General features: G+C 37.8%; 1 protein-coding gene across 5 annotated transcripts in view; it reads right to left on the bottom strand.

The window, feature by feature from the left end:
• Positions 1 to 22,653, bottom strand: part of LOC132829193 (transcription factor 12-like) — a 143,956-nt gene that overhangs the window by 80,816 nt on the left and 40,487 nt on the right. For all 5 annotated transcript variants that reach the window (XM_060846563.1, XM_060846560.1, XM_060846561.1 and 2 more), the window contains 3 exons: positions 19,392 to 19,471; positions 16,866 to 16,968; positions 1,321 to 1,388 (listed from right to left, as the gene is read on the bottom strand). In XM_060846563.1, coding sequence (XP_060702546.1) covers positions 1,321 to 1,388; positions 16,866 to 16,968; positions 19,392 to 19,471 — 251 coding nt within the window. The remainder of the gene's footprint in view (positions 1 to 1,320; positions 1,389 to 16,865; positions 16,969 to 19,391; positions 19,472 to 22,653) is intronic.

Raw genomic sequence — 22,653 nt, 5'->3', positions numbered from 1 at the left:
TAAAAAAAAAGGTTGACTGTACCGATTATATTTTGATTTAATTCTAAATCCTTTTGGTTTTTGAGAACATAATAGTTACTCTTCTGAACTACTGAGTTTCAGAAACTAAATTCAGAACAATTATAAAAATTTCTTTAAGAAAACAACCCAAAGGATCTGCAGATGCTGGAAATCAGAAACAAAAACAAATACTGGGAAAAACTCAAGACTGGTAGTATCTGAGGAGACAATGCAGAGTTAACTTTTCAGGTCCTGTGTCACTTCTGCAGAACAGATGAACTTTCTGAGCATTCTGAGTAAATTGCTTGACCAATAATTTAGCCAGTAATAAAATGGAACAAGTAAATGGAAATGAAAAAAGTCCTTCTCCGTTAAACAGACTGCATGAGAAAAGCAACTGGATTTTCTCTCTATTGTGTCAAGGTGAAATTAGTTGGATGGTCAAGCCAGCCATTTGATGCATACAGATTAAATTGTTTTTAAACCAGTAAGTTCATCTGCCTGTAGCACTAGTATGGACGGCAGACATGTTGATAAACTGTTCTGATGAAAAGTCATTGACCTGAAACATCAACAGTCTTTAGATGTTGCTTGAGCTGCTGAATATTACCAGTTTTTAAAAATCAAATTTTCAGCATGTCTGCTATTTCTCTCACATGCCCTACTTAAATCTAATGCACATGAAAATTCCAAAGAAATAACCAAATTAGCTATCAGAACTTTACATATTTCAAGACTGTCCTCAATGATCAACTATCGATTTAACAGTTATTTTCACAAACATGATTTGAACAAGAAATCCTTTGAAAATTCAATGCCAAATCTGTATTTTCAAACTAAATATTTAAACCAGTTTCTGACTTTAGATAGCAAGATTTAAAGAAAACTCCAATGGTGTACAGCATGCAGTCTTAAAAATGAAAAAGACAGGTTGAAAATAATCTGCATAATTATCCTTCCACTGCTGTAATGCCTATGGGGATGAGTTGATGCTAAAACAAATAAAAATCAGTAATCTAACTTAAAAGATTACGATCATGAAAAAGTCAAACTTGTCACTAGTTTAATTGATAAGTCCAAATCTTTCTGCAAGTTTGTTCAGTAACTTAAATATACCAGTAAAAATTTTGAAAGAATTACTAAGATTAAAATAAACATCAAGTTTAGTTTTACCATTAACTTGAATATATTTAAACAAATTGCTTATTTTCAAATCATGCCAAATCTGTGCCTAGACAAAATTAAACTTTGTAACAGTTACAGATGAAGTAGAACAACCTTGGCTAAAAGAAAATTACGTTATACATGAATTCCACTTACCTGATTTAAACTTGACATGGCAGAATCTCTTCCAAAGGGTGGGAAAGGAACTCTCTCAGTATTTTTGACTATATTTTTTAAAAAAGTGGCATCTTAGTATCAGTTTGATCATTAAGCACTACATAATATTTCCCAATTCCACATTTTTTCCCCAAACATAACATGAGCTGTTATCTGAAAATCATGCATTCAGTCCCACAATTGTAAGGTTGTGAAATTTCCCTGTTGCTTACCAGGAATACGAAAGCAAAACACCTCTCTTTGCATATAGAAGTTGTGCTAATTGGACATTCATGTAATGGCCTTTAAGCCAAATTGAAATACTGTATGCAAAGCTCAGTTTCATACTAACAATTTCAGAATGTTCAACTATTTAGAACAGCCTGGGCTTTTTCTAGCAGTCAAGATCTATTTACATCATCTCTGCATTTTTAGAAACCATATCCAATTTTAATATCAAGTTTCAGAGGAAATATTCATTGATGCGCAACAGCTTTTGCTATACTTGTGTGCAAAGAAATAACAGCAGCACAATTCCAGAACTCAGCTGGTTAAGACTTATTCAGGTAAACCAGCTCAACGCACATGGACTTCACACACTAGGAATTCAACATCAGAACAGTGTGAAATCTAGTTTAAAAGTGCTCAGACAGCCTACTTTACTGTGGCATTTTATAACCCCAGATACAGTCTTAGGGTTTTTGGATGCTCCCAAGTACATTTGAAGCATTAAAAAAAAGGAACATTTATGTTTGCATGTACACAGCTCAGTCCTGGCATTAAGGGTGCAATTCCCACCCAAGTAACAGGATTTCATTCAACACTGCACAAATTATATAATAACTAGAATTTCCACTTTGATTAAGTGAACTTAATGACAACGGCAAGCAACTAAACCCCCTTGCAAGAATACATTTCCATTCTAGTCAAATTACAAAAAGACATCTATTTGCTGCCCTAGCGAGATAACAAGGTTAATTTATCCAAATGCAAAAAAACTTAACGACAACTATTATGAAATTATTTGCTAAGTCCCAAGAGTAACAGTGTTAAATATTACTGGAACTTTATGCATATTGCTCATAAGCGGTTGTTTTTGTTTCATCTCACACAAACAGATCAAATTATTACAAATCATATCAATTTTATCAGACACTGTATTATGTTTATTGATTTGTGTCATTCTCCTCCAACAGTTTCTGAAATACAATTGGTGTCCAGCAGAAATCGGAAAACTAGCAACTAAGGGAAGCTAAAGAGCTAACTGCTCCCAGTTCAAGATCAATAGCTCCTATAATTCTATTAAATTAAGTTTAGCCCCAACTCAAACCGGGCATTAAAAGAGACTGCAGTGTGTCTTTACTGCCTGACCAACACTAATTGCCACTTTTGCTCTCATAGTTCATTTGATTGAGCCCTTGGTCAGAAAGTGCAAATCAAGTTCCATTTAGGACTTGAACCCTTAATGCTGCATTGGAGTATTGCTCAAGAGTTCTGCACTATTAGAAGTTTCATTATTCAGATAGGATGTTGAACACCAACCACATTTGTTCATTTTAGCTAAGGAATATTGCAACAGGTCAAGAGATGTTCCTTTGGTACACTATTTTCTCTCTCATAACTAGCAAATAAAAGAGTTGCAAGTGCAGACTTCATTTTATCACCTCAGGATGTCCCAAAGCAGTTTATACTTAAGTACTTTAAAGCACAACCATTGCCATAGTGAAGAAAATTAAGCAGCCAATTTATGCACAGCAAGGTTCTAAAAACAGCAGCGAGCTAAGTACAGATAATCTGTTTTTCTTCTTTAGTGACGTTAATTAACAATAGATACTAGTCAGGACACCTAGAAACATGCTATTCGTCAAAACAGTAAAATGGAATCTTTTAACTGCACCTTAAGGAGCAGCCAGGACCTTCGTTTACTATTTCATCCTAACAATGATGTACCTAACATGGTAGCACACTCAGAACTGATTCTATACACTAGTCTGTGAAGTGGGACAAATCCCAAAACATTTCAGAAACAGACTGCTACCACTGAGCCACAGCTATATGCAGTATCTTTCAAAAGGTAATGCACTGTGTGAAGTGAAGTACAGCATTTTAACACCTTAGGGGCTCAATCAATCAATACAAAATACTCTCACAAAAGGTATTTCAGCTGATGAATTTAATCAAATAGGAGATTCAAGCATTTCCAAGTTTGAGGTCTATGCAACTAAATCATTTTAATGAAAATTTTGAATTGAATGTTCATTTGTCTTTGTAATGTGCAAAAGCAGGTCACTCACTGCATTGTGTATCAGCAATCATTACAGAACATTTAACTGAGCAACTCTAACAATATATTAAAACAAAAAGAACAGCTTAATCACCATTTTTAGATTAAAAAGTATTAAAATAACTAAACAGGTTTTACAAAATGTTTGTGGGAAATATGTATACACCAATATTTTGCTTTGGAAATTGACAATTTAATAAATAATTTTGGCCATGAAGAGGCTGTGACAAGTTGTAAATGGAGGCTTATTAACAACAATCATGTTTGAGATGAAATTAAAACAAGTTGAAACACCAGTTGATGAGAGAGAAAAGCCCAGAAATTCCTGACCATTTAATCTCAGAATGTTCAAGGCACAACACTGAGCCAGAATGCCTCTCTGTCAGATATGGAGAATAGGAGGGGCCAACTACGGTGCGATAGCCAGCTCAGCAATAAGTGAAAGACCTCTTAATCAGCCTGGTCATCTAGAATAGATGGACTGGAACCTGGGTCCCTTGGCTTCGAAGTAAGCCACTACCACTATGCCATAAACCCTCACTGCGCATATAAGCGCCTTCCCAGACATCGAAAGTACAGAGATAGCAAATGAGGCAATTATTGAGGATCCTGGCACAGAAAGAAACAAAAAAGGTAGAAACAATCACCCAAAAAGGAAGCAAAAACTTCAAAGGATAAAAAAGGAGCAACACAATTAAATGGGAGTCAAAAGGTAAAGCAGGTTACTCAAAGGAAGCAATTTTGATGACATCAGTTCTCCTGCCACAACTTTCTTGTGAAAGCACAAAGCAAACTGAATGGCGTAATTATTACTTTATTTAGCAAATTAAGACAGACAAAACTATTTAATTAGGAATTGTTAAGTGTACAGGCTCACTAAAAATGAAAAAAATCTTTCACTTATTCCATTTTCAAACTAACGAAAGTAGTTACAATACCCCTCAAAAGGTGTGAATGCAATCACTACAAAGATTACCTAACTGCATGCAAAATTCAAAGGTTTCAGTATGCATGAAAATATGAGTAGTAGTAGCAATGAGGTGGCTACCATATTGGATTAAACAACGTTTACCTGTTACTTCAATACATGACACAGCTCAGTGCTATACACAAAAGGAAATCGGAATCTTGCTTTGTTAACAGTGACCAGGTAGACAGGGGTGGCATGCAATCAACGCCCATAACTGTGACCAAAGATGCTGGTGTCTGATGCCCAAGATGAGAGCTACAGAAGTTGCCAGGTTACTGCTCAAACTTACACATTGGAAGCTTCCACTATCCAATTGCTATCTGGTACGAGGAAGAATGGTAAACTGCACATCAATAATACAAGGTTACATAATAATGGAGGATGTTAATACATGCCAATAGGCATTTTGTCACTCACTAGCAAAGATTTTGACTACTTGCTCAACACTTTGTTGGAAAGCAGGACTTTGTAAACTTGATGTCAGGAATCCCCTTCATTCACAAGATTCTCCTAATTTTGTTGTAATGCCAATGTCATTGCATTCCTGTGAAGATTCTGCCCATTTTTAGAAGGAAGTATTTTATGACTAAAACCTTAAAATTTTCAATATTGAAAGCTTTTTGAGAGAAAAAAAAGGAATGAATGACTCAAAACTTCTGCTTGTTTGGTTTTTAGAATATAGTATCAAAGATTCCCTCTCATATCAAATTAACACATTGGAATTAACAATGACTTAATTTAGTGGATAAATGCACAACCAAAGTTTCAGACATTACTGACAAGGTTTGCATTTCTTGCACGCTCATTGTTGCTCAGTGGCTTCAGAATGTAGTTAAGATCAACTGCATGGGACTGGAGGTCAGATAGGAAAAAGGTCAACATCCTGAAATATTAACTGTTGCTCTTCACAGATGTTGCCTGACTGCCAAGATTCCAAGTGGTTTTTCTTCTCATCCCGTATAGGTTAGACTGGGGAGAGGCTATACCTATCTTTCCCTAAAAAGGACATTAGAGTAGCAATGGGAATTTTACAACATTTCAATAGCTTGAGGATCACTTTTAATACTACTAGCTTTTTCAAACTGCCACGAGATTCTAATTCTTTCACTAGATTATTAGCCTAGCTCAGAGGATTATTAATTTAGTAGTATATTACAATGCTATCATTTTGTAATAATCCCATTTGTTAAATGCTATGACTGGTATTTTCTTATTGAATTATCTCTCGAAACCAATTGCAATCTAGATATCATGCCTCAATTATCAATCTTCAAAAGCATCAGCGTTAGAGTGAAACTTTTTTCTTTATGAAAAACTAGCTTCAAGCTAAAATTAAAAAGGTTTGGAGCTCACTGGGGTTTGAAACAAAAGAGAAGTCTCATTTTTCAAATGGTAGAGTTACAAAAGGAGTTTGTTCTACCAATGAGCAAAACCAAGACACAGAGATTATTATATTTTCCATTGTAGTGAGTTTAAATCAACTTCAGTTAAGACTTCAATAACTAAAGAGCCAAAATTAACTCAACCAAAATAAAAGAAAAAGGTAATGTATCCCAAGATGATGATAGACAACTTGGTAAAGCTTTGAGTTTCCTCCAAATTCTTCCTTGGTATGTTTAGTTTCTCTGTCAACTCCAATGGGTGTGTCACCAAATAATGATATTAGTGCGCCCCTTCTGCACTATATGATTAGGACAAAACTGATATGAGGAACAATTTTTGTTGGGTATTGTAAGAGGAACTATGACTTCATGATGTTGTGTAGAACATAGTGTGATATGTAAAACAGAAGAGACACTTTAGTTTTAATTTGAGGCAAATGCGCTCTTCAACAAATACTCAAACCACAAAAAATAGAATTTTCTTGGCCGATATAGAGTAAACATAGATGCATGCAGATCTTTTATTCTGCCCTTCCAAACTTTACATTTATCAGTTCATATTCATGACAACACCAAATACAGATCAGTTTTGCCCTCATTAAAATATACACTAGTTTATATTTTCTACTACGTATCAACAGAGCAATGCAACATTGAACACAGAATCAATTTCATCATAAATGATAGATCAAAGTTTCAAAAAAGTTGTACTATCCTCATGTTTAATACTTGAAATGTATTGAAAATTACTTAACTAGTTATAGTCCTCATAAAACTAAAAAAAAGCCCCCTTTCAGTCAGAACCATAACCTACTCGTTTTCTGAACAGTTTTAAGCAATTACCATTCATCATCAGCCCTTCATTAAACATACCTCAGGCAACCCATATAGAATTTAATACCAGCCTTAAAATTCAAGCGAGGGTAGAGAAAGTGGGAGGGAGGAAAGGGTAGGGAAAGAAAAGGGGATTTGGAATGAGAGAGCTAAACACTTGGGTATACAAATTGAGATTCAGGCTGCAACAAGTACCTAATTAGATTACAATTGCACATGCTAATTGTGGGTACCAAATGTCATCACGTCTGACAATTCTGATTGGTTCCAAAAAAAAGAGAAAATGCAGGAAAATCTCAGCAAGTCTGGTAGCACTAAGGAGAGAAAAGAGCTGACGTTGAGTCTAACTGACCCTTTGTCAAAGCCGGTTGGAGAGAAGAGCAGTACTTCTTCAGGGTAGGCATCTCAGTTCTAGGAGGATATCGGAAACACACTGGATGTCCCCAAAGCATCCCTGAAGCAGTTAATTCTGATTGGTTCCTGGGTAGCTAAACAGCTCTGAGAATAATAGTGAAAAGCCTGGAAGGGAGATGGTGGGTCACTATCACTCCCTCAGTAAAACAGAAAAGCCAGTAGTTTTCTCTTCTACTCCCTGGCATGAGGTAATCATGTTCATTTAATAAGACTGTCAGAAAGGCTTCCCTCTGCACTCCAGAGCTTCTGCGATTCTATTGCTTAAAAAAAAAAGGGGCAGGCAAGAATAACTGATGAAAGCAGGATCTCAATTCTATTACTCAATCTCTCTCTCTCTCTCACTCCACTCTTACATTAAGCCAGGACCCAAATTTATTTTGTTCCAAATAAGTTTCAGGCTTTAAACACAAACATGTTATCACCCTAATTATGCTTTATGTGACTGGTAAGGTCACAGCTGAACTGTCTGTCTATAACACAACCTTTTCACCTCAAGTAGCTCTTTGTAACAATGACAGTTCTGATAATAGAGAAATTCAAATCTTTAGGAAATAAAGCTGTTCAAAATTAAATGCACAATTGAATATCCATTAAAATAGCATTGACTACATTTCTCCCCGATAGTGGCTCCTGAACTCCTGCACCTTTAGTCTAGAAACTGTATGCTGATTTGCAAGGCAATTTCAATTGTCCTGTTCACAGCTAGGTGTCTTCTTTGTTGAAAAGTTTTTCCTTTTTGCAGTTCTTCATTTTCCATCCCTCACCCCTCCTCTCCAGACTTTGTAGTATCACCTTTCTCCATGACTGGACCCATCAGCAATGTGAGAGAATCAGCCTGTGATTGGAAAAGGTTCTTCATTGTTTTATTTCATTCTATTTAAAGAAGGTAACTTTTCTTTGATGGATTGCTCTCATGAAAAAGTTTCCCCATGAAATCTGAAGACTTTTGAGGGCATATGGGTTTACCAGCTTTGTGTATTTTGTAATACCTGTTTGATACAGTGCTCAAGTCACACATTTAAAGAAGAATCTCCACAAAACAACAGACTTGCACATGAGGATGAATCTACACGTGAAGTGCAGCACTGCTATTCTGATCACTGTTTCCATATAGTGATGAAGGTAATCTCTTTATACTATGAATTCTGGTGTACTTCAATTTGACCTTTTTTAAAATTACATGAATCCTAATCTTAACCAATAAACTGCTGATGCAGAAATTTAGCAAAGATGTTCTGCAATCAAACATCTGTATTTTTTCCCCAATCGATGGCAGCATTAAAACATGATTAGACTGGCAATCTTTCAAACATATACTCACATCTGCAACATAACAGCTTAATTTTTAAAATTCACTCAAGGGATGTGGGCATCATTGCCTGGCCAGCATTTATGACAGAAGCCCTAAAATGCAGAAAGAGGCTTCCGTCCATCAAATCTGTACTGACCCTCTAAAGGGCATCCTATCCTATGCCCATAACCCCGCATAGAGTTTTTATCCATGGCTAACCCATCTAAACTCCACATCCTTAGACACAGAGGCAACTTTTATTACATCTATTACTGTCCATCCTAGTTGCCTTTCAGAAGGTTGTGGTGAGCTGCCTTCTTGAACTGCTGCAGTTCACAAATCGCACTATTCACATGATGTTTATGATCTATGAATAACTGAAAACAAGTTATATTAGTAGTCTACTTATTTCACCATTATATACCAAATCAAGCCAGAAAATTTCTACTCCACACTAAAAGGATTGCACAATTCTTCCATTCAGTACACAGGATACTATTTTGTATAATTAGTTCTACTTATTCAACAGCTCACATCAATACTTCATCTATTTTATTATGCTTTCCATTGCATTCCAGAATAACCAAGATAGAGTTTCAGTTTAGCATGCAAACATGGTTTTGGACACTAAGCTGCACGTTCTATTCGCTCTTTCCAGAATGAAGACAATACAATCTGATTTTCTTCATCTCTTCCCAATTCAATTTCTATTATTTTTGTAGAAAAAGACAACAGAGAAGTTCTTTATAACAGTGAAAATTGATTAATCAGAGGTTAAACAGTACCACCAGCAATAAACAATCAAAACAAAGTTCATAAAGTCACAATTATCATTTTCTTGCCTGACTCCGAATTGCCAGTTTGACTGATACAACTTCCCAAGTCAGTAATCTACACTGAACTGAAAAATTTATTTGGCCTTTGGTCCTTTTTTTGGGTCAGGTGGGTTTTCAATGCTAGTTAAAACTTGCAGGTTAATACATAAAACATTTTCTGTAAAACAAAAATTTTAAAATCTAAACATTAAAATCTAAATATTGCACCAATTAAATGAACATCTTATGGATGTTAATTTCAGAATGTAATTTCATATGGTAATCACTTGGTCATAATCATAATCTCAGAACAATTTTCATTTCAAAATTCAGATTACTAGTATTTTCTACATGAAAACAAACCCACAACAGACAGAGGCACGGGGAAGGAGACGTTTATTTTTATCAATTTATCATTTACATCAGTTGTGGAACTGAAGGCAAAATAGAATTCAATACAACTCTAATGACAGGAATCAGGTTTAAATAGAGTCAAAAATAGAGTGGTGCTGGAAAAGCACAGACCTGCTGTACATTTCCAAAACCACTAATTTGGACACTGGTCTCCAGCATCTGCAGTCCTCACTTTCACCTACCAGGTTTAAATAGCCTACATTGATGGAAATATTTCTCATCTTCAAGAGCTGCCAAAGATTGAAGTTACATGAGTTTATACAATAATACCAGCATGGGATTATCCATTGTGCAGCATCCTTGGTCTGATACGCAAGTTGGCTGCTGTAGAAAATGGAAATTTGAAGTGCTGAGGCAGTTGGAATGATGAGGGAAACAAAGCATGAATCTAATCCAAGAATGGCCATTAGGCAAGCTACTCCATTTCTCAGTATACCTCCCAAAAATAACCAAATTGGTGAACATTGCAAACAATATAATAAGTAAACAGCTGTACACTTCTGGGTGGCACGGTGGCACTGCGGTTAGCACTACTGTCTGACAGCGCCTGAGACCCGGGTTCAATTCCTGTCTCCCCGTGTCTGCGTGGGTTTCCTCCGGGTGCTCCGGTTTCCTCCCACAGTCCAAAGATGTGCAGGTCAGGTGAATTGGCCATGCTAAATTGCCCGTAGTGTTAGGTAAGGGGTAATGTAGGGGTATGGGTGGGTTGCGCTTCGGCAGGTCGGTGTGGACTTGTTGGGCCGAAGGGCCTGTTTCCACACTGTAAATAATCTAATCTAACCACTTGAGGAATGAGAAGGGTCATCTTAAAGTAAGTGGCACTGAAATAGCAGCAGGAGACAAGTTTTAATTGCATATAAACCACAATATCTGTAGGGGAGTGTAGTAATTGGGTAGCACAGTGGTCCAGTAGTTAGCACTGCTGCCTCACAGTACAAGGGTGCCAGGTTCAATTCCAGCCTCGGGTGACTGTCTGCATGGGTTTTCTCTGGGTGCTCAGGTTTCCTCCCACAGTACAAAGATGTGCAGATTAGGTGAATTGGCCATACTAAAATTGTGCATAGTGTTGGGTGCATTGGTCAGAGGGAAGTGGGTTTGGGTGGGTTACTCAGAGGGTTGGTGGTGGACTTGTTGGCCGTGGACTTGTTGGCCCAAAGGATTTGTTTCCACACTGTAGGGAATCTAATCTAATCCTAACCCTATCGAAACTCTGGGTGTACTCAGTTCATTAACTAAATATTGGAAGACAAATAATATTCTAAATTTATTCAATGAAGATCAGGAATCCAGGAAGGTTTGGGCAAGACAGACAAATATTAGAGACTTTTATGAGAGAAAGTGATTGATGTTCACTTCTCAAGAGGAAAGACAACACATTCTATGATTAAACACAGATTACACCTGACAAACTAAATTAATATAGGGTACACGTCCAAACAAGAGCTATGCTTTAAATTTGAATGGAATTTACTGAAGTCACTTTTTCTAAGTCATGAAGCCAAGTTTATTTTCCAAATGGTGCCAAAAAGAAGAAAGTGAACTAGTTTATCATAAAGCCTCTTGTAAAAAAAAAGGATAAATTGCAAAAGCTGTGCCAATGAGAAAGAAATACAGGTGGAGGTGGGGGAAAGAATGAGAGAGACACAGAGACAGACAGACAAAGATGGGGAGATGGAGAACGCAGGACCATGAGACAGGAGAGAATATGAAAGCGTACTACGACAAAGTGAGAACACATGTCTGAAATTTCAGAGTTATGAAACAAAACTACAATTCCAAAAAGTACAATGGAAGATCCAGGTTTTTCACACTGCACTGTTTGTAATACCAGCTAAATAGTTCCTTGTTGCAAAATGACATTCCCACATAACATTGTCAGTGCCTTAAAACGTAATAAAAATTTCTAGCAACATGCGTGACAGAACTACACCAGCAAATATCAGGTCAGATGAATAAAAAATGATCAAACAGGCAAGGCTTTATGGAGCATAAAATAAATTAAGAGTGGAAATGCTTAGGGAGCTAATTCTAGAGTTTGTGTCTAGATAGATGAGGATATGGTTGAGAACAGTGTAGTGACAAAAATTAGGGCATAAACAAGAGTTCAGAATTGGAGGACATAAATGAAGGAAGGAAGTCAAAACTATGGGAAGATGAAACCATGAAACAGTCCAAGTACAAAGAAATGTAAATGTAAAGTATTGCTGGACAATGAGTTAGTGCAGTTGATAGGAAATGGGACATGGTGAAAGTTTTGTGATGAAAAACAGAATTTCAGATCAATGAAAGTTTAAAGATTGGATGTTGGGAAGCAGACAAGGAAAGTGCTAGAGTTCAAATCTGATGGCAACAAGGTGGGTTTCAGAGAAAATTATCTTCCAGGAGAAAGTGAGGACTGCAGATGCTGGAGATCAGAGCTGAAAATGTGTTGCTGGAAAAGCGCAGCAGGTCAGGCAGCATCAAAGGAGCAGGAGAGTCAATGTTTCAGGCATGAGCCTTTCAAGAATTCCTGAAAGGCTCATGCCCGAAACATCGACTCTCCTGCTCCTTGGATGCTGCCTGACCTGCTGTGGTTTTCCAACAACACTTTCAGTTCAGAGAGAAAAAAAAACAAAAAAAATTATTTAAAAAAAAGATATTTAAAATTCTTGTTTCAGTAGAAAATCAACTAAACAGAACAAATTTGACAAAAGTTCTGCAATTTATTTGGATTGTCACTAAGTTCTGATTTTTTGTTCCACACGACAACATAGCTTTTAATCTGTTTTCCATTGGGTTAACAGGAAAGATGTAGCATAAGTGTAGATTCGTAAATTATAAAGCTGAAGATTTTTCTGACTGCATTTAAAATCTTTTCGCTGAATTGTATCACATTCATTAAAAAAAAAGGAGCTGCTAGAAAATCAGAGATTACAAGCTGAAATAAACAAAACCTGTTCATGAACAGTCAGTAAAGGTTCTCCTTTAACAATGCAAATATTAGACAATTAGGATTTTTAAAATAAAAAAACTTTCCCCTTGGCATAAGAAATTATGCATGCAGACTGTTTCATGCAGAGTGGCATGTGTATGGAATGAGATGCTAGAGAAAGTGGAGGAGAAGAGTACAATTTCAACATTTAAAAGGCTTCTGGATGGATATATTAATTGGAAGGGTTGAGAGGTATATGGGCTAAATGCTGGCAAATGGAACTAGGTCAGATTGGATGCCTAGTCAGCATGGACAAGTTGGATTCAAGGATTGGTTTCTGTGCTAGATGATTCTATAAATCACTCAAGGGTGCAGATACAAAACAGCCACATGACACCACTGTTTTCTTCATCCACAGGGAATTCACACATGGGTGCCCATGAATTGATCTTGGCAAATCCTACAGGACAAATATAATTCACACATCTAACATTGAGAAGCAAAGATCTTGCAGTGACATTGTAAACGTGATATAAAACCTCTCCAACTAGTCCCACCATGAACAAAAAAATGTTTATTCTATTTTTGAAGCAGCTCAAACTCCCTAGCAACACCAAGAAAGCAACTTTAATTCTTCATAACTAATAACTCACTGCTGGATTATTTCTACTAGCACAACTTCAAAATTCCATCCATGATTATAGATTACCAAACCAGTTTGAGCAACGTTTTTCCCATTTTAACATTTTCCTGCAATTGTGAAAGCTTTTTCAGCTGAAGCTAAGTCTAAGTACATCTTTAGTCAATTAAATCTTCAGAATGCATAAACTGTACAACTGCAAACTTTAATGAGAAACTATGAAACAACTGTCCAGTTTCAGCATTACCATGAAGCACTGCATGGTCAAGTTGACAAATGGATGGTCCCATGATATAATTGCATCAAGCTTTCTTCAAAGCTGCTTTCAACTTTAAAAAGACCTTTAATTAGGCGATAGTACTTACACATCTTTCCACTCAATTTCTAAAAGACACTTGCATAGTTATCAAATGTGCAACTCTCCTAGTATACCTAATACAGTACACTGCACATTACTAATTACTGTTGAATAACTAAACTGTAGCCAGAGGGAAAAAAAAATCAGGTATCAGTCAGGCTTTTGCAATATAAAAAGGTAGCCAAAGTACAATTCTACACAGAGTAAATAACTGCCGCAAAAACATCTTCAGGCTAAATCTAGGAAACTGCAGAAATGATCCACAGAACTAAGTATGGTTAGTGGAGATTCTGAACTACTTAATGTTTTACTACTAAAATGATATAAATAGAAAAATAACTTATAACAACATGCTTGATTGATGTGGTACATCTTTTTCACAACACATTCCTGAACAAATCTCAAATTGCTTCCACCATTACCAGTTCACACAGATCTCACATACCATCTTACATGACGCCAGTAGGAAAAACTGAAATATATTGCATAGTGGTTTGATCTAAAGTTAAAAATTAACATATTGCAATTCGTTTTCTCATATTAAAAACAGCTCCACTATTGAAAGGTGACATACAACATATGACATCCATACCTTCAAGCCAACATCAACTTAATAATACTATCTCTGATTGCACTGATGACAAGTGAGACTTTATGCACACACAAACACGACAAAACAAGCATACTGGTCCATTAGAGTAAACTGCACATCAATAATAAATAGACATGATCATGACAGGTCAGCAGCTTCAAAAGATTCTACCTACAACATGGTAGTCAAGTGCTTTCTACTGCACTCCCAGGAGTTCATTGTTTCAATTTAAAAAAAATGCCCAAGAACAAATAATGTATAATGTATTAATTGTTCAATTTATTTAATGCAGTAAAATGGGGTAAATAGCCTTCTCAGCAAGCGCCTTAAGTGTTTAGATGGTTAAGCGAGGAACTGATCCCAAAGCACTGTAAACTCAGTTGGAAAGTGAGTCCCAGGCGACAGCAGTAGATTTCAAAGGAGTTGGAAAGCAGAACAGAAGCTCATTAGAGAAAGCTATAGCGTATTAAAAAGGCAGCAGACACAAGCCAGGGGCGAGTGGAGACCAAATGCACAGCAGAAATGAGATCACAGAAAAACATACTGTGAGGCATAAAGATAGTTTTATTAGAGTTAGTAGAAGTGCAGATGCCAACTCAGGGCAGACTCGAATTAAGATGGCAGGCAGGATAAAAAGAATAAATTGCACAATAATAAAAAAAAAGAGATGAAGCAAGGAGATTCATAAAATGTACCGGAGAAAAAAAAAATCAAAATACAAAACATGGGGTTTCTCAACAGCACAGAGTCAAAATAGCTATTACAAAAAGGAGCTTAGAGCTGTAAGCAGGGATGCTTTATTAGTTATGCTTCACATTCAATGGTATCAGAGCCAATTCAAGTAGAAAATTGCAACAATATACCTTTGAGGAACTTTTCCAACAGAACTAAACTGCTTTCCCATCCCCAAATTAGAATGTATTTTCATATCAACAGGAGGAAGAGGAATGTCTGCCTTTAGTGTGTCCTATCATATCAAATCTACAACTGAAATCTGAACTTTTTCTTGTTTAGTGACTGCAATTACAAAAAAGGATCCACCAAGATATGCACCCTCAAAATGCACTTTGATTTTCTTCAGCACTAAAAATCACTAGAAAATTTTCATACCCGTAAATATTTGGATTTGTCCATTTTGGAAATAAACAACTACTGAAAGTAGTTACCATAAAAACATTAACCATTCCCAAATACAATTAATCAGGTAAGCTAAATAACAGAAAGAACAACAGATAATCAAAAGACAATTACTACAGCAATTTTTAAAAAAATCAATCTAATACCGACTTGAGCTCTTGGTTTACCCATGCAGCATTTCAGTATCAGTTTCCAATCCTATTAGTATGTATATAGGTAACACACAAATTACCACTTCACTCAGTTATAAAACAACCTGCATTCACTAAACTCCTATACATAAACCCAAGATAGCAGAATTTTAAAACAGGAGGACAAAAACAAAAACTCATTATAACTTATACGACAAAGCAACTACATTGAGACTACATTTCTTCCCCAACCTCCAAATAAAATTTTTTTTTTTTTAAAACAGAGGACCCTAGATTATCCAAATACCAATTATCTGAAAATCGGATTAACCAAAGGGGATCTCGAGGTCCTGATGGAAACACTACATCAAAGACGCGTTTCCAACAGTGATCGCATCCTTTGTTTATAGTGATTAAACAGGCACAGTCTCCAAATGACCGACTGCCTCTCTCTCTCCCCACACTTTCCCTGGAGTTCTACATTGGGGTGTACCTAAACCCCCGTTTTCCACATAATGTCTCCAACATTGTCCTTTACAGGGCAAATGTGGAACCAGTCAAAACGCTGCAGTAAAAAGTTGTGTGGGGGGCTGTGGCAAAGGCAATTGTTGTTGGTGTCCAGTCCAGCTACCCTGGAGAGGGGGTGGATGTGTATCGGGTTGGGGGGAGCAGACGGAGTGTTAGACGGGGTTGAGGGAGTGTTGCACATGGTTGGGGCGAGGAAGCGGTGATGGGGGCAGTGTTGTACAGGGTTGGGGGCGGTGTCAGATGGCATTGGGCTGGGTGGGGGTGGGGGGCCGTGGTGGTGTTGGGGGCAGGACCTTGTATGCAATGTGCTGCTGCTGTTTCCTGAACAAGGAGCAGACTTGGAAAAACTCCGAGCCCAGAGGAAAAGCATTTAAATTGATTAACCAAGTAATCAATTATCCGAATGAAATAGTGCCTGCCCATCACGTTCGGATCAAGAGGTTCCCTTGTAGTTGGTTTATTCAGAATCCTTTCAAAAATGCTCCCCTCAGTCACTTGCCACTAAAAAACTCAGTTGAAGGCAATCCTCAGGTTGAGAATGGGTTGAGAATTTGTATGCAAGTCAGAACACAATGCAGGACAATGTAAAACAGCTGCTCATAAGTGCAAGAGACATTTGTATGTTGGGTCTTTAAAAATTACATACCCTGCATGGGATTATGTTCATTAAGTTCAAGCATTTATAATTTGGACACTTGTTAATTGGGGACCCCTTGTACTAGAATATTTCCTGGTTCTTACTGCCAATTGTAGAGCTAATGATTCAGGGTAGCACAATCAACAGCATTATGGCTATATGCAAGAGATTCAGAAGGTTCAGTAATTAAAAACAAATTCTACTCACCAACAAGACCAGGGTTTATGAAAGATGAAGATGATATGCCATCATGTGATGACAACTCTCTATTGGATACATGATCACCATAGTGGGAACCTTCACCATAGCCCTGTAAATAAGAACAAAACCAACTTAGCTACGTAACGGATTTAGATTGAGAGCACTAAATCCAAGAGTTGAACATTTAGTGCCCATGTCCTCTTTGTTAGGCTTTCTTATCCACATTTAGGCTTTAAAATTTTCGCTCAATACATTCCTGGGAGTGCAAGTTGACAGTAAGTGTTACAGGGCTTCTGGGACCCTAGTGAATAATGGTGCCGACAGTGAATCGCATTAAACAAAGATTTAACAATTCACAGGACTTCTTTTCTTTGATCTGTGGTGCTAAGCATTTTGCACATTGATAAAGTCAAGTGCTGCTCTGTCACCATTATTTTGTTGGCAAAATCTGGCTCAACTTCAAAAAAAAGCTGTGTGGGCTTTCCAGTCTGCCTAGACGGGGAAAAAAATAGATTACCTTAATTTGCAAGTGTCAGCAAGAACAAATATCCCCAAAACTAGCAGAAAAGACCATATGTATAGAGCAGATTCCCAAATTATAGGTCAGGCTCCCACATTGGAGTCACAGAATGAATATTATGACGCAAAATCCCAAAGGCAGCAATGGAGCCAAAACTGAGTTTTGACAGCAATGGTATGGATCATTCAAAATATTACTATAAAACTATTGATCAAAATTAGATTATATTAGATTATTTACAGTGTGGAAACAGACCCATCGGCCCAACAAGTCCACATCAACCCTCCGAAGAGTAACCTACTCACCAGACCCATTTCTCTCTGACTAATGCACCACACACTATGGGCAATTTAACATGGCCAATTCACCTGACCTGCATATCTTTGGATTGTGGGAGGAAACCGGAGCACCTGGAGGAAACCCACACAGACACGGGGGAGAACGTGAAAACTCCACAGACTCACCCGAGGCTGGAATTGAACCTGGAACCCTGGTGCTGTGAGGCAGCAGTGCTAACCACTGAGCCACCGTGCCACCCTTAAGAACGGTTATCGGCGTCGACTTCCAAATTCTGATATATCTTAAGCAATGCACAAGATGCAAAAACATGTACAAATTGAGCTACCTCAGATTTGATAAACATGCCTACAGAGTGCTCCGGTATAAAGTGGCAGCTGCGTTCCTCCGCAACTTGCGCTACAGAAAATCTATCCATAGAAAGATCGCATTATCCAAATGCTGTCCCTAATTCACAAACTGTGTTATAGTCAATTCACATTGACAAAATGTGCTTTATACCAGAATGACCCGTAGTTGATGAACTCTGCTTTTACTTAACATTGCAGGAGAACAGGAAGTGTTAAATTTTTCCCACTGATCTTGATCATCCTATGCGTTTCATTAAAGTGACATTTAATACAAGAGCTTGGAGAGTGAGTGCCAGCAAACCATGCAACCATTGGCTGGCAGAGATACTGGAGAAAGTGAGGACTCCAGATGTTGGAGGTCAGAGTGGAAAAGTGTGGTGCTGGAAAAGCATAGCAGGCCAGGCAGCATCCAAAGAGCAGGTGAAGTGTCCACAACGTCTGTGCATGCGCACGTCTCTATCTGCGTCTATGTCCATGTGAGTGTCTCTATCTGTGTGCGTGCGCGTCTGTCTATGCGCCGGGCCAGGAGTGGAGGTGAGGTAGCTGGGAAGGTGGTAGGTAGATGCAGATGGGGGTGATGGTAATAGGTCAGAGGGGAGGGTGGAGTGGATAGGCAGGTAGGACAGTGCCGAGTTGGTATATACAGTCCTGGCAGCAACTAATACTAACATATAGGAGTAGTGATCACAAACTGGAATCCAGATATATATACACTTTTAAAACTTTCATTGACACATTAACAAAAAAAAACCATTGTCAAACACCAAATCAGGTGAACAATGGCTAAATTCTTGATTTGTTAAATAAGTTGAGCATTTGTAAAGATCAAATAGTTTTCCTCAAACTTAGTTGAGCTGGGGTAGACTTAACTCGGGGCAGGTCCCATGCTTTTTTAATATCTGTTGGAGACAGTTTGTTTGTGGATATTGAGAGAGGCCAGAAAAACCTTGGTTATAAGGCTGCAAAACAAAAGAAAATGCTGCTACACCGACAAAGAAGTCAGAATTGATTTCCAAATGAAGGGATCGGGGGGGGGGGTGAAACAAAATGTTAGAAACAACTACATTTCTTGCTAGTTTAAGCCCGTCAGGAATAAATGTGCATTAAATAGGCTGATACACTACAAGCACTAAGCAAGAATAAATAACCAGCATAACACAAAAAGGTTAATATTACCAGAGCTGACACCAGAAAAATTATACCAACAGTCTGCACTAAATGGATTGTTATTCTGTAGTCAAAGCTCAATATGGCTCAAAGATGTCATCTGTTTTGCATTTGGAAAGAAATTGAAAATGAAATGGAAAATCAGATATTGAATCAGAACTAACAAAGGCTGAAGAAAGTAAAATAGTTCATTCTTACCCTGGGCTGTTCATATGTTGATGGACTACTACTCTGTGTGCTTGTTGCCCATGGACCAGGACCTGTTCTTTCATCCAAACCTATGAGTTAAAACAAAAATCAGTTAAGCATGACTCTTAAATGAAACTAAAATATTGAAGGAAAACCATGTACAGAAGTTCTGATTTTAAAAATCTCTCTTTCATGGAATGTTGGCACCACTGATTGGGCCAACATCTTTTTGTCTGTTCCTAGATATACTTAAGCGAAAGTGGTGGCACCTTTTGCTGCAGTCCATTTGAGTCAGGTAGACCCACAACACCATTGCAGACTTCAGGACTTCAACCCAGTGAGTGTAAAGAAGTGACATATTCCCAAGTTTGATGGAGTATGACTTGGAGGAGAACTTGAGTATTGGTGTACCCATATTTCTGTCACCTTTGTCCTTGTAGATGGTAATAGATTTGGAAGATGCTGGCTAAGGAGCATTGGTGAATTTCTGCAGTGCATCTTCTAGAAAGCACACCTTGCTTCTTTTGAACACTGGTGGATGAAATCAGTGGCACAACATCACAATCAATCAAATAGATTGCTTTGAGGTGTCAAGCTTTTTTAGTGTTTTCGGAGCTGCACTCAGCCAGGCAAGTACAGAGTATTCCATCACACTCCTAACTTATGCTAGTTGATGGGGAACAAGCTTTGAGGAGTAAAGTGGTGACTTGATTGCTGCAGGATTCAAACTGTCTGGCTTATATTTAGTCACAGTATTTAGATTGCTAGTTTAGTTTCTGGTCAATGGTAACACTCACCCCCCCTCCCCCCTCATCCCAACCACGCTAACAGTGGGGGATTCAGTGATGATAACACCATCGAATGTCAACAAACAAAAGGTTAGACTCTCTTGCTGAAGGTGGTCATTGCCTGGCACTTGTGGCATGAATGTTACTGGTCATCTGTCAGCCCAAGCTTGGATATTGTTGAGGTATTTCTATATTGGGACATGAACTGCTTCAATATGTAAGGTATCACAAATGATGTTAAACAGAGTACAGACTGCAATTATTAGCACATACCCACACTTCTGATTTGATGAAGCAGCTGAAGATGGTTGGGTCTAGGGCACTACCTTAAGAAACTCCTTCAGAAAAAGGTCTTCCAGCTGAAATATCTGATCTCCATCCTACATTTGCCATGTTGCCAGAGTTTTTCCTCTGATTCCTACTGACTCAAGTTCACTAAGGGTCCTTGCAAATCTGGCCTTGTTGTTAAGGGCAATCACTTATTTCACCCCTGGAATTCAGTTCTTTTGCCCATGTTTGAACCAAGGCTCCATGGAGATCAGAAGCTGAGTGGCTCTAGCAGAACCTAAAACTGAGCATCAGTGAGCAGGTTATTGCCAAACAAGTGTGGCTCCATAGCACCATTGGAAACATCTTCCAAGATTTTACTGATGGGGATGGAGCTCTTGGGACAGTAATACTATCTGAGCTAGGAGACCTAGGTTTGAGTCCCACTTGTCCAGATGCAAGTACTGACTTCTCAGAACAGATTGATTAGAAGGTATTCAGATGGATAGAGCAACAATTGGCAAGGGTTTATTTGTCCTATTTATGGACAGGGCATACCTAGGCAAATTTTTTCACATTGTCAGGTTGATGGCAGCCTTGTAGCTGTACCAGAATAGTGGCAAGTCCTGGAGCACAAGTACTGCAAGAATGTAATCCAATGCCTTCAACTACTTCTTCATATCATAAATGGGTCAGGCATCAGTTAATAATTTTTTTAAAACTCAAAACTTAGTGCAAGCGTACTCCTTTTGCACATAATACCATATTTCCCCACACAGTCTTAATAAAAAGCAATCCTAAACCCAATACATCTAATACTGCAGAACATGACAGTTCCAAATTTGCTTAGATATTGTAAAATCCTGCTAAAGAAAGGCAAATGGAATGTGTAATACCCAAGTCAGGAGACAGAATGGTCTGTGAAGTGTGAACTACACACTGAAAATAATTCTTACGCCAAAAAGATAAGAAAAATAAATTTGAAAATCACCATGTGTGAACCTCACAAACAAAGTTAAAATTTATTTAAGTCAAGCTGCCAACAGGTTAAATGGAGATCAAGCACATGCTTGTAAGGGATGTGGGGTATGCAAGGGTGTGGCAGGGAAAAGAAGGAGAAAGATGGAGGCCGTCATAACAACTATACGCACAATGAGTCACCAAACAGTAAAAATAATATCCTGAGTGGATAGTTTTTCCCAGCTGTCAGTAACTATGAAATTCTGATTCGTTTAAGGTAGGAGTTTGATGGCTTACAAAAAGCAAATGATAAATTACTTCAGGAAAATTTAAAGCAATTTAAAATTTAACCATTATAGGGAATGTCCATCTGTACATAACACACATCATTTTACTTTCAATCTTTACAATAAAAGATGAAATCATTCAAATATTTGAATGGCCTCTTAAGTATTTTCTCCCATCCTTCCAGAGATTTAGAATTCCACAGAATTCAGCAATCCTTAGTACCCCAGCAATGAGAGCTACCTGAGAGATCAGAAAAAGCATTGCGCAGGAGTCAAATAACCCACTGCCATCCTCAAGGGCTTGATTCGAGTTTCTAAAGAATATTCTTCACCAACCTCCACCATACAGTACTCAAATAGTTCTTAAAGACAAATGATGTCTAATGTGACTAAAGTAAAAAGGTAAACATTTGTCTATCTCCTGCTTTACCTTTCCGTGGTCTGATGTGGCCCACCACATCATTCTTCTCCAACACATCTCCAGAATCAACCAGCTAGCTAGAACCTGCTCTCAATTCTATTTTCATCTAGTTAGTTGTAAGTATACAAACACTTGTAATGGCTTCTCTTCCTGATCCTACACCAATACTTTGGGTGCTCTTTCAGGATTTACTCTTGCCTCCCTATTTAAAGATTCACATACTGCCCTTTGGTGACAGTGTGAATATTCACCTACATGCTAATGACAGAAAGCTGCCAGCTCAATTCCAACTCCTATTGCTAACTTACAATGCTACTATCTTGACATCCAGAATTATAGGCAGCTGTGTCTTCAAATAAATATTGGAAGGATAATGAAGTAACAAAGTCTTACAATCTTTTCCAATATGTGCACTCCTCTAATGCATCGCTGAGTTTAATTACTCCACTACTGCTCAAATTGCTTATGCCCCAAGCTAGAGATTCCATACATTCCTCTGTCTCTACATACTCTAAAAAGAAGAAGAAAGTGATGACTACAGATGCTGG

Source organism: Hemiscyllium ocellatum, chromosome 28 (assembly GCF_020745735.1).
Source record: "Hemiscyllium ocellatum isolate sHemOce1 chromosome 28, sHemOce1.pat.X.cur, whole genome shotgun sequence".
Lineage (NCBI taxonomy): Eukaryota > Metazoa > Chordata > Chondrichthyes > Orectolobiformes > Hemiscylliidae > Hemiscyllium > Hemiscyllium ocellatum.
This window is presented reverse-complemented; position numbering and strand designations above follow the sequence as displayed.